Raw genomic sequence first — 18931 nt, 5'->3', positions numbered from 1 at the left:
GATAACATAGCCTGTAAAAAAGGTTTTCTAAACAAAACATGGAATAAGGATTAGTTGGGCTGTGTTAGATGAAACCTTTGCACTAATGCTAGGATCCCTCCATAGTGAAGTGAAAATACTTTGGCAATTTCTGTGGTAGGCATAAGCAAAGGCTCTACAGAGAGCAGGGCTTGTGAAACAGTAGTTATGACACAGATACTAGTGTCTGAAGAGTATGCATGATCTGGAAAAGATGGACATAGAAAACTGATAAATGGCAGGACAGTAGGGTGGGTTTTGTTTGGATAGAATTGTAATTACTTAAAACTCTGTTTGTGGAGATTTCTCAGAGAGGAGGGGATGGATAGGGAATCCTATTGTTGTAGAGATGTCAGTTTCTTATCCCCATCATATGTGGACATTTGCTGGCAGAGGAAGAGGAGGATAGGATGTTTTAGGAAGCTAATGGGTATTACTACAAAGATTCAAGAACTTCTTCTCCAGTCTTTGTTTTAGAAGTGATGAGCAAGGGGCAGAACCCAGCTAGTGATGTGGAAGTGATGGTGCACTTTTTGGAAAATCCAAATTGCTGATTAAACATTTGATTGTGTGTAGAATTCATGCATTTTGAACAGAGTTATTGTTTACCACTGTCCTTTGAAGAGTAATATATGTGAATTGGCCTGTAACAGGTTCTGGATTCTAAAAAGGGAAATGTTAATTAAAGCATAGCCATCTTTCGAATTTCAATAAAATAGAGAAGTAAGGGGTTTAAACTATACAGCTTCTTTAAGCACAGATCAGAAAGAATAAGAGCACTGAGCAGTGGGAAAATAGCTGCATCTTGGAATATGAACCAGCCTGTATAAAGAGAGAATTGTTTATGACCATCTGAGCTGGCCTCACTGGGAGGAAGCTCACCTTGGACAATGGTAAAGCAGCCTAGTAGCAATGAGGAGCGAAGATTAAATACACTGTAGTATCTCTGTCATATCAAGACTAACTTTTAGCCTCACTGAAAACTGAGATGATGATGACATCTATAGGGATGAAAGCCAAATGGCCATTAGGTCTCAGGGTAACTGAACTTCGTTTTGCAATAAATGAACTGGAAACATATTTGAGTTGAATGCCCAGTGGATGAGGAGTGTGTAATGGGATTAAGAGGAGGTAATTTTCCACTGTGACTTGCAAAAGTATTGGCATAGGAGATTACTACCTCATTAGCAAGTTTCAACTGGTTTTGTGTGACTGAAAGAAAGTGATACTGAAAGGAGCATGGATTATTTACTATAGTGTGACTTAAAAGTTATCCTTTTGGGAATACTTTGAAACAAATTATTAAATATTATTAATATGGCAAAAAGCTGTTAGCAGTACAGAATCTGTTGATTGATTGCATTGAGAACAGATTTATTTTGGGAAGGACACCAGACAGATATTCTGTCTTGATTCCATTTTCATTAGTAGTGTCATTAGTTATCCTTCTGGGGGTGATGAGACCTGGTTAAGCAGAGGGTAGGTAATGTTAAAAGAGCAACTGGAATGACTGTGATCTGCAGGCTGCAGAACTGAGCAAGTCCTTGTTTTCTTTACTGAAGGCAAAATGAAAAAGCAGCTTGCATATTCAATGTGTTGAAGCTGAAGGCAGACACCCTCCCAAGGTGACTGAGATAAAATCAGGAAGAACCTTTCTTTAAAAAATGGAGTGATACAGGGCTGAAATTGAGAGTGTAATGGAGATGTGCAGTTTGGCCTTACAGGATATAATAGGAATCTGTAAGTAAGAATTATGGAGGGGAAGAGAGATTTGGGTCTGCTTTTTAACTGTGTGATGACTGAGACAGCAGGGAAACATAAAGTAACCTATGCCATAGGGTGGATGGAGTGAGGTAGGTAATAAACAGAAGCTAATGTGATTGTATATGATACTTAGGTAAAGTTTCCATGTGCTTGCTGCCTGTGTTCCAAAACTATCAGTTGAAACTGATAGGATTGCTTATCTCTTTGTCAAAGAAACTTTTATACAGCGGTCCTAAGAATGGAATTATCTGGCTCTGCAAGACAAAACCAGACAAAATCAGAGCAACAGTGATGGCCCTATGTAAAATACATCAGCAAGAAATGCTGATATGGGAAGAGGACTACTGAAAGGAGAACGCAAAAATCTGTCACTAGACTTTCTGGTAATTTAGAACTTTATGTTCTGAAACAGGATCCAGTGAAAAAAATTGAAATTATTTGCTGTGCTTCCACTGTGTAAGTTATCTTTACAGAATTTGAATTTTATGTTTTCAGCCGAGAAGCAAAGTGACAAGCAAAGTCAGCCACTCAAGAAGCAGCTTGTATAAATACTTAGATTAGCAAATGTTTTATGTATCATAGTACTATCTCATTTATGGATACTAAACAAACCTTTCACACCGTCCTTTAGGTTCCTGATGTCATCAGCAGCATAAGACAAATCTCCAAGGCAGCACTGAAAGAAGATGCCAAGCCAAGTAAGGATGGTGAAGATGCCTTCTATGACTCCCAAAAATTTGAGGTCTTGTACTGTGGAAAGGTAACAGTGGCTCACAAGAAAGCTCCCTCCACACTAATAGATGACTGCATTGAGAAATTCAGCCTTCATGAGCGCCAGCGTCTGAAACTCTTAAATGAGCAGCGGAATAATGAGTCAAGTTTGGATTTACCCTTGTGTGAAGGAAATACACCAACTTCTCCGCTGGATAGCCCGTTTGAAGAGCTGGAGAGCCCAAATAACACTACAGGGCATGCCGCAATGTTTACAATTGGCAGCCAGACCAACTTGACCAACCTGGCCAGCACGCGTGGCTCCTTTCCAGAGCGAATTTTAGAGGACTCTGGCTTTGATGAGCAACAAGAGTTTCGGTCCCGGTGCAGCAGTGTCACTGCAGTTATGCAAAGAAGAGTTCATGACAGCAACATGAAAATACAGTCACGTAGAAGACATGCAAGTGCACCCAGTCATGTTCAACCTTCTGATTCTGAGAAGAATAGGACAATGTTGTTCCAGGTGTGTGATAGGATAAGCAATTTCATGTTGGTTTTGCACTGTATCTTCCCCCTCTGCAGTTTGAAGCTGAGACAAAGTTTGCAAAATTAGTAAAATGGGTGGAATATGGTTTTGTGGGCTAGTGGTAATTATTTATCTGTTCAGAAATGATAGGAAACAAGCAGCTGAAGTAGCTGAACCTTCTTAAGGAAGGAATCTCAACTCATGGAGTTAATGTTAAGAGAAAGGAATTACTTAGAGAAGTAATTACTTATGGGAGCAGAGTTTCTAGGTAAATAATTATTTTCTATGCATTTCTGGTGAGATCTAGGACCTAGCTGAAAAATGTGAGTATTCCTTCATAAAAAGAATCAAGACTTCCATGTGAACAAACCTTTTATGTGCAATTAAAAAGAAGCTCACAACTTCACATAAGGCTTTCACAGCCTTACATTTGTGACAGCCCCTTTATGATAATTTTTATTACTGTTCAGCTTGGCTTTCCCAAATGAGTACTCAAATGTCTCTGCACTGAAGGCTTCTTCCTTCAGACCTCAAGGTTATTTCTTCTCCTGCCTGAAGTGCATTTGACATCTTTGGAGCTTGTATTGAGAAAAGAAGAGGGCACTTAAAGGAAGTGACCCGTAAAAGAAAAGATCTTTGGACCTTAAAATCGCAGGGGGCTAAATGCTTGGGTTTTGTCTTTCCATTTGCTTTAAAGATCATTCTTGCCTTGTATTCTTTTGGAGAAATGCTAACTGAAGTGAAAATGCAGTGCCCTTTAGAAAGCCACAGCTATCACTAAAAATGAAAAGTATTTAGCTGACAAACTCCCTGAGGTCTATGGAATAAGTTCCATATACTTGAGAAATAATTTGCAGAAGCTTGCTACAGAACCTGTTCTTTCTCATCTGGAATTACTACAGAAACAAAAAGTATCACCTTATGATCAACATCGTTTTTCTGATGATCTATGGTATAGTTGAAATAAAACAGAAATTTTCAAATTCTGTTTTTTATTTCACCTTTCACTTTAGTCACATTGTTTACTGAAGGTTTTGGTATTGCCTGTCAAATATGTGATCTTTGGACCAAAGTAACTCAAAACAAAAAGGGAGAGGGGAAAAAATAGAAGCTGTCTTTTTTCCCAAGTATTTCTCCTATTCAGCTGAGCATATTGTTCTTGGTGAAATACTCTTACTCAACATAGGCTGAATTATGGCATTGTTGTTCCTGATGAGTAAGCTGTTGTACTGAAGGTAATCTGTTTGAACAAGACAAAATTAGATTGTGACATTTTTTGTTGCTGCTAATATTGTGCCTCCAAGACACTCTTAAACTAGACTTAATTTTCTTCTCCTCCCATCACCCCATGCCCTCCTAGGTTGGAAGGTTTGAAGTTAACCTTATCAGTCCGGACACCAAATCTGTTGTGCTTGAAAAGAATTTTAAAGATATCTCCTCATGTTCTCAGGTAAGTATTAATAAGAAGCACCATGTAGGTCATCAGGAAAAAAAGAATTTATTTGTTCTTCAGCTGGATTGTCCTGCTGGTCTACAGACAGCAGAAAAAAAAATTATTCTTCTTCAACTCCCTGTGCAGTTTTCCTTTATTCAGTCTCAAAGGCCATTTATAAATGGTTTATCCTATTGAAATTAACCCTGAATGAAAGTAAATTGCTGATTTACCTCACTGACTTCTTAATTTAAAAGAGGAGAGGAGGAATTTTGAGTGATTGTGGCTAATGAATATATAGACCCCGTATGAAGTTTGATGCATCAGCTTCTTTGGGGAGTACAGCTAAATAAATTGGGTAGTAAAGGGCTATTGTTTCATGAGTGCTTGCAGCAGGCTTGAAGTACTGATTTGTCCTTACAGGAGTGAGAGCTGTTACTCAGATTTTGACTCGTTCACCTGATAGCAGTTTCAAGTAGATGCTGCAGAAAAGTAACGCAATGTGATTCTCGAAGAGCTTAAGTACAGAAAAGATGAGCTCAAAATCATCAGTCTAAGCTGTGGAGGTGGCAACTTCAATCACTGGTCAGAAAACAAAGTATAAACTCTTCTGCTTTTGGAGAGCGTTGGATATAATTTTGGAAGTAGCTCAATCTCCGTTTACAGTGCTCTGAGTGTGCTGTTTCTGAGCAGCTAAGCTCCTGAAAGCATCTGGAATGAAAGGAGGAGAGCATCAAGTCAGCCCTCCAGAAAAGCAGCAGGGATTTCTTTCTGTGTTATTTCTTCTGAAGAATGTGGCAATAGGCAAACTTAGCTATGTCCATTAATAAATAAATACATTTATTTATTTAACTTAACAAAGTTAGATACCAGGGCTGAGGGATTCACCTTTCTATCTTGCTGTTGTGCAGCACCCCCTTGTTTCTGGCACTTTTTGTTTTGAGGTTTATTTAATTACCTTCTCTCAAATGTCATGGATATGCATCACTTTGGAACTCCTTGGACAATGCTATTCTAATTTAAAGTACAATTCCTGACATGCTCTAAACCTGTATTTCACCCATAAGGACTTTCATTTTAATGCTAATAACAAATCTGTGCTTGCATGACTGTGCTACCAATGTTAATATAAATTAAGAAGTGGTCATTACTTGTAACACAAGTGGAGACTTGAGCTACCAACCAAAGGTTCAGATGCTTAAATAGACTCTGCTTTTTAACTACTATTTTTATTGCTCTTGGTAGAGAAAAAAAGCAAGTGCAAATATAGAGTAGAACAGTAATATCAAACAATGATGCATTAATAGCTTTATAATAAATATAGATCAAAGAAAGTCTTAAAGCAATGGTTCTGGAGTCTTCTGCTTTTTGGGTGTACTGAGCTAAATAAAAGTGAGGTCAAGTTTTTCACTTCACCTCTTCACCTTCATTTAGAGCAAAACTTTTGTTATTTTGCATGCTTGAATAATTCAGACAGGCACTAGCAATACTGTAGGAGTTTTGATTTTGTTTTGTGTATTTTTTAATGCAAAACATCTACTTTAGAGAAGTTGGGGGGTTATATATTCAATAGAAATGAAACATTAATTTGTTCAAGACTAAGGATTTGGTTGCATAAACCTCATCAGTACTTCTTTCAAGAGCTCAGTGCTAGCCAGAGGGCTTTCTCTGTTATGGATTTATAGGGTGGCAATTTACTGCATATTGTGAGACTGCAGCTTAGAAACGTTTGTTCTTCTGAGCTTTACAAACAATGAAAGGGAGGCGTTCTCTTCAGCTTACCTTCTGGATTCTTTTAGCCTGGTCTAATAAAACTTTTTATTCTGTAGGTTAAGTACCACTGATCTGCTGCTTTCAATTTATTATCCATGCTCCATATAATTGTCAAAGCAGCAAATACAATCGATGATCAACACCTGTGTGTGCAGATTAGAACCCAGAACAACAAAAAACTTTCATGTCCAGTCACTCTTAAAAAACTGTGATGGAGGTACTGGCAGTTGAGGAACACAATGTGCTATTTACACTTCATTGGTGCATTCACAAGTCTATGGGGCCAGATGGCATACACCTGAAAGTACTGAGAGAGCTGGCAGAAGTGCTCACCAAGCTGCTTTCCATCATATATTAGCAGCCCTGGCTAACCAGGGAGGTCCCAGCTGACTAGAAACTGGCAAACGTAATTTCCATCTATGAGAATGGCTGGAAGGAGGACCCGGGGAAACTACAGACCTGTCAATCTGTCCTTGGTGCCAGGGAAGGTCATGGAGCAAGTCATCTTGAGTGCCGTGATGCAGCATATGCAGGGCAACCAGGTGACGAGGCACAGTCAGCATGGGCTCATGAAAGGCAGGTCCTGCTGGACAGGCCTGATCTCCTTCCCTATGACAAAGTGACCCACTTAGTGGATGAGGGAAAGGACGTGGATTCTGTTTATCTGGACTTTAGTAAAGTACTTATCACTATCTCCCTCCTGGAGAGAATGGCTGCTTTTGGCTTGGATGGGTAGATGCTTAACTAGGTAAAAAAATGCCTAGATGGCCAGGCCCAAAGAGTGGTGGTGAATGGAGTTAAATCCCATTGGTGGCTGGTCACAAGCACTGTCCCCCAGGGCTCAGTTTTGGCTCCAGTCTTGCTTAATATTTTTATCAATGGATAAAGATACCTGGATAAGGGAACTGAGTGCTCTCTCAGTAAGTTTGCAGATGACACCAAATGGGGTGAGGGTGTTGATCTGCTTGAAAGTAGGAAGGCTCTGCAAAAGGATCTGGACAGGCTGGATTGATAGGCTGAGGTCATGCATATGAGATTTAACAAAGCCAAGTGCTGGGTCCTGCACTTGGGTCACAACAGCCCCATGCAATGCTACAGGCTTGGGGCAGAGTGGCTGGAAAAATGCCCAGCAGAAAAGGACCTGGACGTGCTGGTTGACAGCCATCTGAACGTGAGCCAGCAGTGTGCTCAGGTGGCCAAGAAGGCCAACAGCATCCTTGACTGTATCAGCAATAGTGTGGCCAGCAGGGTCATGGAAGTGATTGTGCCTCTTGTACTCAGCACTGGTGAGGCTGCACTTCGAGTATTGTGTTCAGTTTTGGACTCCTCACTACAAAAAGAATATTTTGTTGCTGAAGCATGCCCAGAGAAAGTCAACAAAGCTGGTGAAGGGTGTGGAGAGCAAGTCCTATGAGAAACAGCTGAGGGAACTGGGATTGTTTAATCTAGAGAAGAGGAGGCTGAGGGGAGACCTTACTGCTTTCTACAGGTACCTGAAAGGAGGTTTTAGTGAGGTGGGTGTTGGTCTCTTCTCCTTAGTATCAGGTGATAGGACTTCCCCTCAAGTTGCACCAGGGGAGGTTCAGATTGGATATTAGAAAAAATTTCTTTCCTGAAAGAGTGGTCAGGCATTGGAATAAGCTGCCCAGGGAGGTGGTGGAGGCACTGTCCCTGGAGGTGCTCAAAAGACATGTAGACATGGCACTTCAGGACACAGTTTAATGGCCATGGTGTTGTTAGGTCGATGGTTGGATTTGATGATCTTAGAGGTCTTTTCCAACCAAAATGATTCTTTGATTCTAAGATGTCTATCTCCCCCACAAGTGTTCTCTTGTAGAGACTGAGAAATCAAACAGCAGTAGACTTGTTCAGGCACCATCAGCAGTGAGAAGTAAATATGGTTTCCTCACAAAAGGGAGGATAATGCTTCACTGTTATATAGATCAGCATATGTGTATACATCTGTTCTTTATATGGGTTTGAAGACATCATGCCACAGGAAAATGAGTTCAGTTAAGTAAGGATTACTGTGAATTATGATAAACTAGTGCCATTTGTACCATCTTACATGCCCTCTACGCATTTCTTATGATTTATTTAAGTAGCATAAATGTAACTTCTGGAATTCTGTTTCTAAAAACTACAGCATTTAGTGACAATATGTTCTGTCTGTCACGTACTGCGTTACCAATTTTGTCTGGAGTGTTTTCTGTAGGGACAAACAAGTTGTTTTGCTGCCTCCTCTCTTCTACGATATAGATGTTTTCTTTGGAGATGGATCCAAGCAACCAAGTTCTGCTTTCTTTTCTGTTTGAACTTGAAGGATTAGGCTTTCATTTGGAGAAAAACTACTATTATCATACTCAGATGATAAAAACATTGGCAAAAGCTTTAACAATAGTGAGTCATGTTCCATGAATTGAGACTGGGAATGTAGTGCTTCTTAGGAAGCAGCTCTCTTTGATCTTCTCAGCTCTGTGTTTAGCAAGGCAATGTTCCCTGTCAAGCAGTTAGACTAGGATCTTGAAAGAAAACATCATTAGTAACATGTTGTAAGTCTTGAAATTTCTGGTATGTAACTCAGTTTCAAAGAATTTACTTACAAATTTGGTTGGAATTTTGCATGTCACCACTTATTCCCTGCTCTTTTTGGTGTAGTCTCATCTTGTATTACAGAAAAGCGTAGATCTGTTGCTACTTTGCTACTCCAGTCCTATGTTTAAGTATGGGCTAATTATTGTCAAGTTTTCACTGCAGAGGCAATACCGAATACAATATAGGACTCTTCAGTTCACTTCCCTGAAAATCCATTTTTCCTAATGGAAGAAATTCAGATCCAGGTCTATCAATGTATAAATTTTGTTTTGATTGTGTAAAGAGTCTTTATGTAACTCTTAAATGCATAAATCAGTTTAAATTATAACTTCCGTAGTTATAAAATACATCATTAAGGGTATGCATTTATAGTTTCTCAAACCTTGATATTACCACATATTGGAGCCAGGTAACTATTTTTAGGATCACTGTGGAAGCAAAACCTGTTTATAAAATAGTCCACTAATGCTGGTTTTAAACTCTCTTAGGGTATCAAACATGTTGATCACTTCGGTTTCATTTGCCGGGAATCTGTTGAACCTGGATTAAGCCAGTATGTTTGCTATGTGTTCCAGTGTGCAAGTGAGTCTCTGGTGAGTATTGGTGATCCTAATCTTGCCATAGGAAGATGTCTATGGCACTTCCTAAACCATTGGAATCTTTGTTACTCTGCTGTGTTAGCTGAGTCTCAGTGGTCACATCTTCTCTGGTATGAGACCTTAGCTGTGAATATGAAAACATGCAATAAGGAATGCATACATTCTGTTCATATATAGCCATATCCTGCTACTCTGCTGGTGCATATATCAGTATGCAGACTGTGAGCATATTTGGGCTCTGTATTTGCTTGGAACTTTTGCATTTCTAAATGTTGAGGCACTTGGTTCCCCCTTGAACATGTAATTAAAATGCATTGAATCAGTAACAAAGCTAAGCTGATGATGAGGCATTTATAATGATGATAAAACCCAAACACACTTTTCAAAGTAGGATTTAAACTACCATCTGATGATGTAGATAAACTACTAGATGATCCTGCATGTGGCTTTAGCGTTTGTTGTAGTCTGTTGTTCTTGAAGAGAATAGCAACATCTGATCACAGAAGAAAAAAATGGTAACACGTAGATATGTGTCACTATAAAAAACCCCAGTGGGCATTTGCTAAAGTATGTATCGATCAATAGTAGTTTCATGTGCCAGTAATTTTACTGGTAGAGGTAGCTTAATACCATGAGACACATATAGGGAATAATTTTGGCTACTACATTTTTTATTTTAAAGCTCTGGTGTCTGTTCTAAAATGCGTTTCTTCCCGATGACTCTGCTGACAGCTGCTAAGTCTTTTCAGTTAAAGTTAAAATCACACTTTTAGCCAGCTGAAAATGCTATTTGTTAATCTATTGACTAGCTTGAGAGTGAATAGATTCAGGGCGATAGAACTTCAAACAGCCCTAGATGTGCCGTGGTAGCTGAGGCTGCACTTTTTATCAAAATGGAACTTTGTTATGAGATCAAATCTATATTAACAGAAAATGTTACATCTGACCTATTGATGAATCAGACCATGCATAGCTCAGAGACTTAAAATGTCTTATAGAAAGAAACCACATACTTACGAACCTCTGCGTATTTTTGTACTGAGATGTGTGGGTCTGCCCACATTGCAGTAGGATATGAACGTGCTACTTAGAGATGCATTCACTTGGCAGGGCAGAGCTGTAAAACCTAATGCTTCCTGAATTCTGTGCTGCCAGGCAGGCAATGTTAGTAGGCTTATGTTTATTTGCTCTAAACCTAGCTGCAGTCTGTACTACAGTTCTCATGTTTTTACTGTAGTCATAATCCATATGCTTAGCACCCTTCTGTGGATCTTCCATTTAGCGGCATTGTTGCCAACTTAAAAAAATTATCACTCTGTACTGCATGACAATTGCTGTTCAATGCCTTGCTTTATTGCTAAGAAGAGAAAGCACACAGAAATTACTGGTAGTGCTTAAAACTGTGGGTTTCAAAAACAAAACAACCCTCCCAAACAAAGAGAAACAACAAAAAGAAAAACCTCACCCAAAACCAACCAAACAAAAAATGCCACAAACCTTAAAACACCAAACACCTAAATATATTGGGACACAAACTAATTCAAATTTCCACATTCAGGTGCTTTCCGTTCCCCTCCCCCCACAGTTTACAGACCCACAAAAAAGTCAGTGTTAGACTGCATGATTTTTATCTCAAATATATCTGCTTTCTTCCTTCTGATTATATAAAAAGCAAGAGGTAAGAGCAGGGACCTGATTTTGAAGCAGAATACTGGTTTCTTTCCTAAGATTGTTATTAAGCCATTGTCTCCTTTCCATGTTAATGGAACTACTCAAGTAAACAGCCCTTAATAAGCATTGTATTACCCTATAATGCAGAAAGGGGAACTCAAAGTGCTTTGTATCTAAGGTCTGGGAGCATATTTGAATGTTTGGAGCAATGCTGTCACCTTGACCTTTCTTGCAGAGAAGCTGAGCCTTTCCATTGCTGGTGTGTGGGAACGTAACACTCGTGTATTTATGGCAGTGAACAGAGGAAAGGTCAGAGCGCAGTGCAAGGCAGGGTGGTACTTAAAGATAAGTTGGTGATTATAATGAAGCTGGTAGAGAATCTAGAAGCCTGGAGAAAAGTGAACTGCTGTGGGAAGTTCCTGTCTGACAGCAGGATGGTTCTGTGGGGTTTTGTGTCAATATAATACAGTGGTGGGAGGAAAATTGTTGAGAGAGAGCATGTGTAGTTTGCAGGAGAAACTTGAAGCTAAAGAATAAGAAAATAATGCTTTTTATTTAGCCAGCATATATTCAAGCCAACAATTCCCCCTTGCTGCTGCTTAAAACAGTGGCAGCCTGCCCAGTAAGCTTAAGTAGCTGCAGTTAGATACTCAAAATTATGCTGTCTGGCTGAACTTGAAGATGATGCACACAAAGGGCAGAAAGCTGGGAATACAACCTTGATCTATTTAGAAGATAGCAAACAGTGGGGGTTTGATTATAAAGCACCAGTCTATGATGTGATTTATGAGTATAATTTGGTGTATGTGGCATGCATTTTTGTTTATATACTGTTTTTTCGTCTTTCCCCTATAGGTTGATGAGGTAATGCTCACCCTAAAACAAGCCTTTAGCACTGCTGCAGCTCTGCAAAATGCCAAGACGCAGATTAAACTGTGTGAGGCCTGCCCAATGCATTCATTGCACAAACTTTGTGAAAGAATTGAAGGTAGCACCTGAGTTTATTTTCTCTTTGCATTTTCTGATTATTCTAGAAGAATTTTATGTGTGTTAGCCATGCACTTGCAACTGAAACAACGCAAGAACTGAGGAGAAAGTATCCCAGTACACAGTTCATACCATCACTTTGCACTCTAATCAAGTGGAGGTGATAGCAGTAACGATATTGTCACTGAATATAGTATAGCTGCAGTTATAAATACATAATCTTCCATTGTCATACCTTTCTTAAGCAGAGCATAAAACCCTACCAGTTCCTCTTCCAGTTGTTGTTTCATGCATGCCTTCAAAATGGGTCCTAAAAAGACAGTCACGCTCAAAAAGGGTCTGTCTTTGTTCTTCATTCTTTTATGTGTGGGGTTATTTTTCCCTTCTTTGTGGGTCAAAGGAGGTTCTTCTCCCGCTCTGCTCTGCCCTGGTGAGACCACATCTGGGGTGTTGTGTCCAGTTCTGGGATCCCCAGTTCAAGAGGGACAGGGATATACTAGAGTATCCAACTGAGGGCTACGAAGATGATTAAGGGACTGAAACACTTGTCTTAAAAGGAAAGGCTGAGAGACCTGGGGCTGTTTATTCTAGATAAGAGAAAACTGAGAGGGGAACATACTACTGTTTATAAGTATCTGAAGGGTGGGTGTCAAGAAGAAGGTACTAGTCTCTTTTCAGTGGTGTCCTGTGATAGAACAAGGGACAATGGATACAAAGTAGAACACAGAAAGTTCCATTTCAACGTGAGGAAAAGCTTCTTTACTGTAAGGATGACAGAGCACTGGAGCCAGCTGCCCAGAGAGGTTGTGGAATTGTCTCCTCTACAGACTTTCAAGACCCATCTGGATGCATTTCTGTGTTACCTACCCTAGGCGATCCTGCTTTGGCAGGGGGGTTAGTCTCGGTGACTATTCTATGATTTTTATGATTCTTTGTGTTTATTCTCTCACACACTTCAAAACCTAGTTCTATTATGGGGAAATAAATGATTAAGTTAGGAGATTATCATCTGATAAAGAAAGTTAAGACAACTACCTGGCTTCACATAGGAATAGATGAAGCTTTGTAGTTTCTCTGGAAGTGAGGTATGCTGGATCCCATGCAGAATATCTCATAAGACAGAATTTAAACACTATTATCAGGATCCTGTTTTTATAGTCATTCTGCCATGTTTCCATGCAAAGTGTGGTATGCAGAAAAAGCAAGCATGTTGCAGTAGTAGTTTTGCATCTTCTGGTCTGGCAATGATGGTGCTGGTAATTACCAGTTCTCTCCCATTCATTCAAAGTCACTAATCTCCCTCTGGTGGATGAAAACCAAAGTGTAAAATCTTAGGGGTGTGAGATTCTGTTAGGTTGTGATTATCATTTTCTGGGCTTAAAAACAGATGTTTGTAAGTGAAAAAGCTTAATTGGGAAAGTCTTCTGCAAATGAAAGTTACAGAAGCTGCTGTATAAGGCAGTATAAGTATCTTGAACACAGATATTTTCAAAGCCTGGGATAAGTATCCAGTATCAAAATGTCTTCTAGGGAAGCAGCTTGAATACCATAATAGGGGTTTCATAAACCTTGTACAGAGTGACTGAAAGACTTAATGTCTCTTTATTTTCTGTCTAGTTTCCATCTATCTGGTTTTTCTGAGTCTAGAAGTTATCATAAAAAAAAGAGCTTTGTGACTTTGGAATAATCTTTATCTGTTTTCATTGAATTTTCTGTAAATGATACCTACCTTGGATGGAAAAATCATGTATCTTCATCTGATTTGGGATTTTGTTTTCCCCCACGTTTTTGTAGCTTGCTGGAACAAGTTCTGTGAGCAAATGTGTGATTTATCGAACATTAAAAATTCTTTCCTTTATTGTTACAGCTTTTCTGCTCTTCTTGATTTCAAAAATGTCTTCAGTTCTCTGATATGACCTGTACCATACCATTTCACTGTGTAGAATTGGATCCAAATTTTTCAATTAAAACCATGTGAAAACTTCTGAGCATATTGTACATTGAGTACCTCTCCAGGTGTATCACTGATCTGTTCCTCTTCCTTCTTTCCCATACAGTTGTCAGGCTTCCAGCTGTCAGTAATCTTTTGGCACTAGGCCAGAAAGCATCAGTGGGGTAGGGTGCACAACATTTTTTAAAGGAGCCATCCACTTAGCTGCAGCTAGTTTTGTTTTTACTGCTAAAGAAAGGAGGCAAAACTGTGGGATTTAGGAAACCCTGAAGTATCTTTTATCATATATACTGCAGATACACAACTGCCTTGCTTTAAATTTGTATAAACTCAAATGCAGGCTTATATCTTCTAACTTTTTTTTCCAAAAATGTTTTGAGTGATCATTTGAGAATCTAAAAGCTTTAAATGTTCCTTATTTTTTTCTCAGGACTCTATCCACCAAGAGCCAAACTTGTAATTCAGAGACATCTGTCGTCACTAACTGATAATGAGCAAGCAGACATTTTTGAACGTGTTCAGGTAATATGTTAGAAGCTCTTCTTTCAAATTTGAAAAAGATCTTGATAAATTGGGCCAGGCATTTTTGCTATTGATTATTTCTTTTCTTATGTAGTTGATCTAGACTTTACTAGTTTTCCACCAAACATCATCCATCCTAACCTTACGTGCAACACGCAGCTGTCAGAAAGGGATGTTTCTCAAGTCAGCTGAGATGCTTTGTGTTCGTACTCAGAGGTCTTTTTTGTCTGAGCTTAGTCTTTAATCGCTAAACACATTTCCCTACTTGAAAACCATGTGGAAGGGAGGTGACAGCAGGTGAGACATGCAGATATCAGTAATGTGTCTTGCATTTTCCGAAGTTGTCCTTTTTGACTTGTTCTGAAGCAAGTTTCTGGTAGAAGGTGTATTCATATGGATGAAGCATACAATAATTTAGGCTTCCAAAGGCCACACTTCTCTCAAGCTGCCTGAAGAAAGGAATGGAGGTTTGGTTTTCCTGGGTTCCTTATTCCATGTTCCCTCTTCCATGTTACTTATTCCGTGTGTAAGGTTATACAGTGGCAGACAACCTTAGAAAACAAAGTGTGTGGGTGTAAGGCTGCCTCATTTCCTCAGCCTGTAACATTTTGCATACGGGAACTTTTGGTCTGCTTCACTTAGGAATATGAAGGCACACACAAGCAGTAGTGCAATTTGACATACCAGTAGTACACTCTGGCATATCAGTATATTAACTTCAAAGAATGCATACATGTGGAAGGAAAAATAAACAAATTGTGATTTAGAAGACAACTTTCTTTTCTATTACTAACAGAAAATGAAGCCTGACAGTGACCAGGAAGAAAATGAACTTGTGATCTTACATCTACGCCAGCTCTGTGAAACTAAGCAGAAAACACACATTCACATTGGGGAAACACCATCGGTAAACTTTGTTTTTCAATATTCATCTCCTTCCTCTCACCCTCTTAAAATGCAGCCTTGAATATCAGCAGGACTGCTGAGAGGTTTTACCAGGGATAGTTGAAGCTAGGTACTGTAATTAAGAGAGGACTGTGAAAAAGAAGTGGCATGCTTAGGGTTTTTTAAGTTTAAGCAGAAAGGGAGAGGTAAAAAGACAACCAAATACTTTTAGGTCTATATTTCCTTACAGTCTAAGAATACTACATCTATCCTTTTCCTTCCCTCCTGATCCTCATGCCCAGGCTGTTCTTTCTAGGGGGTATAGGGATTAAGAGGGCACTGATTTTGGTTTAAACTATGAATTTAAAAAAGAAAATAGGTAACAGTATTGTTAAATTGATACAATTTTACAGTATAGTCTTTAGAGATGGAATATGCCTTTAACAGTGGGTTTTTTTCTGATTTTGGTTTGTTGTTTTTTTTTTTTTTTAATTATTTTGGGAAGATTTTTTTGTGTTTTTTTTTTTTTTTTTATTATTTGTTGTGTTTTTATAACAAAGGCCAAAGGTATGTTGTTTATTATGTAACTTGGATTGTCTCTAGTCTTAGGATGTCAGCAATTTGAAAAAGAATTGCCAAAGTTGAATTGTGTCCTTGCTCATTTCAACAGACCGTTTCTAACAGTGCGATTCCAGAAAGTACCACAAGTGGTGGCAGGTTTAAACTTGACATTCTGAAGAACAAGGCCAAGAAATCCTTGACTAGCTCTCTGGAAAATATCTTCTCAAGGGTAAGATTAACAACTGATTGTCAGCAACTCTCTCAAATATCCTTGACAGTAAAGACCTATCAGATTTTTTGTTTGTTTTTGGCCTCAGTCTGATAAATACTTAATGGAGTGATATTCCTGTTGTGAAATCTGTGGGTTACAGCTGGGTTGATTGTGACTTAACTGTGCTAGAAACTTTGTGATAAGGCCACACATACAGAGGGGACAAAAAAGACAACTTTCTGCATAATGAGCATTCATTTTAGATGGCAAGTGAGCTAGCTGACCATTATCAGATGTGTTGCTTCAGAATAAAAGGTATCTTTAATTGATACGTTGCAAGACCCCATAAAGAGACATGTTGTCTTTTCTCAAAAGTGTAAAAATGTGTGCCTGCATAAACTGGAAGTCTTTATGCTCCAAAAAGTAATGCCTTAGCTCTTACAGCTAAAGTTGCACACGGTGGTTGCTAAGAATCTTCAGAAAGCAGTAATGAAGTTGTCATTTTGCAGGGGAAAAAAAGCAATTGATTTAGAAAGTGAGTTGTTCTTCACTTCAGTGTTGCTAGCCAGATATGCTGTGGAATTGCAGATAATTAGTGGGCACCTCTTATATTTAAAGAGCCTTTTAAAGAAGAAATCTGAATTGCAAGTTTTGTTTAGCGCCCCTTGCTCAGTAGGGAGAGTCCTGAAAGCAGTGAAGAGGCATATAGATGAGTATCTGAAGAAGGCCTGGGATCCAGTATGTTATGGAGAAAGTATGATGAGCTGTGAATGCTGGATATCAAGATCTGAATATAATTTGGAGCAATGAAATTAAGTTCCTTCTGCTAGTAATTTTAAAAAATACCATGCTAAATCAAAGCCAAAGCTGCACTTGTCCCACAGCTTATGTGGACATGTCATAAATTAACCTATAAATGTAGGATGACACAGATGTTCCCTATAAAGAAGGCAAAGTTTTATTTGCCAGGGAGAATCCTTGGACTTAAGGTTAGGTGTGAATCTGATCGAGGACTGAAGCTAGCATTAACACTCTCCTGTCAGATCTGGCCTGTGCTGTTTTAAACACTAGAGACTTGGTCTGGGGCAGGGGATGGGGGGAGGGGAAGAAAGAGAGAGCAAAACAGAGTGATGACAGATCTGGATAGTTTCAGCAGTCTGGAATATCATCAAATGGTGACAGCTACAGTCATGCTTGTGCTGAGTCTGATTTCTTTTCCACATCTAAAGGACATGTGACCGGAACGTGATCTAGCTCTGACTGTGGGTCACTAACCCTGCAGTGGTTGTGGAACAGGCATACATCACCGGGAATAATCCAGTAAAGCAGCTTTACCATATATGGACACTAGCACTCTGATCATGTTAAGGAAAAATCACTTAGAAGAAAGGCACTGCTTAAGTTGAATCTCTGAAGGGAAATAGGGACATTGCTTATGTATTGTTGGTTTATATATATGTGTGTGTGCGTGTATATATGTCTGCATGTACATATGTAGTGTGTTCCTTCTTACCAGAGCTGCTGTGACGTGCTGCCTGTTACAGTACAAGGATCTACACAATCTATGATTGAGCTCAAGAGATGTGTGCAACCGAGTCTGGATTAGAGCCATTTTAAGTTTGCTATTTATGAAGCAGATTTGCTGCTATTAGAAAGGATGTCTCATCTTTAACTTGAAGCTGCAGTAGGTCAGGAACAGCAGTATGTTGCAGTGAACCATGGTACAAACAGGTTTGGTCCTTGTAGACCATTTAAAGGTTACACAATGAAAGGCTGACAAAAATAATTTACAACCACTTGCTCAACCACTAATTATTGTATATGACAAGTATCTCTATGCATTTGTTACATGCTTACATGTGTTACACAGTGAATGTTTCAATAGGTCTTATTCTTCACTGGTCTATTACAACAAGCCTAATGCATCATGGCTAAGTCCTAAAGGTGTTTAGGCACCAAATACCTATTGTGGTAGTGGGTTTTTCCCTCCTTAAGTCAGCTGTGAATCACATGGTATTGATGTAATGGGATATCAATTATGCACAACTTGTCATCTTTCTTCTAAAGTACATTTAGAAATAAAGAGACCAGGAAAGAACTTCATGTTTGTGGGGGTTTTTAAGTTGTCATTCAGCATTTATTTATTTTTTTCTGTAAATACAAAGATTTAAATAAAACTGTCAGTGTGTATGGGGGAGCGACTTATGCAGCCTCAATCTGAGCAAAATTAGGAATAAATATGTAGTAATTAGATATCTAGGAACACTGTAAGTGGATGGCTTCTTAACTAGATAAATAGCATCAAGTGATACTTTTAGCTACTTGAAGGAGTAGTTACTTGCTGCTCACTGTAGGAAAACGTGCTGGGTTCTGTGCTCTGGCTTCATGTGGTCCCAGAGGAATGCCACTCTTTCACTTGTTTGTTTTTCTGGACTGATCTTATTTTTGTCAGAACAGGCTGTGGCTTCCTAATGAGGTACCTCAGAAAAATAAATATAACCTGTGCTTGACCTCATGAACAGATTTTTTTCAGCCCATACTGCAATAATCTCTTCTGTTGTTGTTGCTTGTTTGTTGTTTATTTGTTTTTTATTTTCTGAACCAAAAATCCCTTCTTACAGTGCCAAAAGTAAACTGCCAAGTTATCCTTTGTTCTCATTTTATTGTGAGGGTTAGTGAAGAGATGTTTCAGGCAGAATATTCATTGGTAATGAGCATAAGTGGA

The 18931-nt window shown here is 39.0% G+C and overlaps 1 protein-coding gene across 1 annotated transcript in view; it reads left to right on the top strand.

Moving 5' to 3' along the window:
* Nucleotides 1-18931, top strand: part of TBC1D4 (TBC1 domain family member 4) — a 105493-nt gene that overhangs the window by 58028 nt on the left and 28534 nt on the right. Inside the window, exons 2-8 of the mRNA XM_054400202.1 lie at nt 2414-3016; nt 4380-4469; nt 9308-9412; nt 11945-12077; nt 14458-14549; nt 15346-15456; nt 16105-16224. Coding sequence (XP_054256177.1) covers nt 2414-3016; nt 4380-4469; nt 9308-9412; nt 11945-12077; nt 14458-14549; nt 15346-15456; nt 16105-16224 — 1254 coding nt within the window. The remainder of the gene's footprint in view (nt 1-2413; nt 3017-4379; nt 4470-9307; nt 9413-11944; nt 12078-14457; nt 14550-15345; nt 15457-16104; nt 16225-18931) is intronic.

This window comes from Indicator indicator, chromosome 1, assembly GCF_027791375.1.
Source record: "Indicator indicator isolate 239-I01 chromosome 1, UM_Iind_1.1, whole genome shotgun sequence".
NCBI classification, from domain to species: Eukaryota; Metazoa; Chordata; class Aves; order Piciformes; family Indicatoridae; genus Indicator; species Indicator indicator.
Note: the sequence above shows the minus strand (reverse complement) of the source record. Positions and strands in the feature narration are given on the sequence as shown.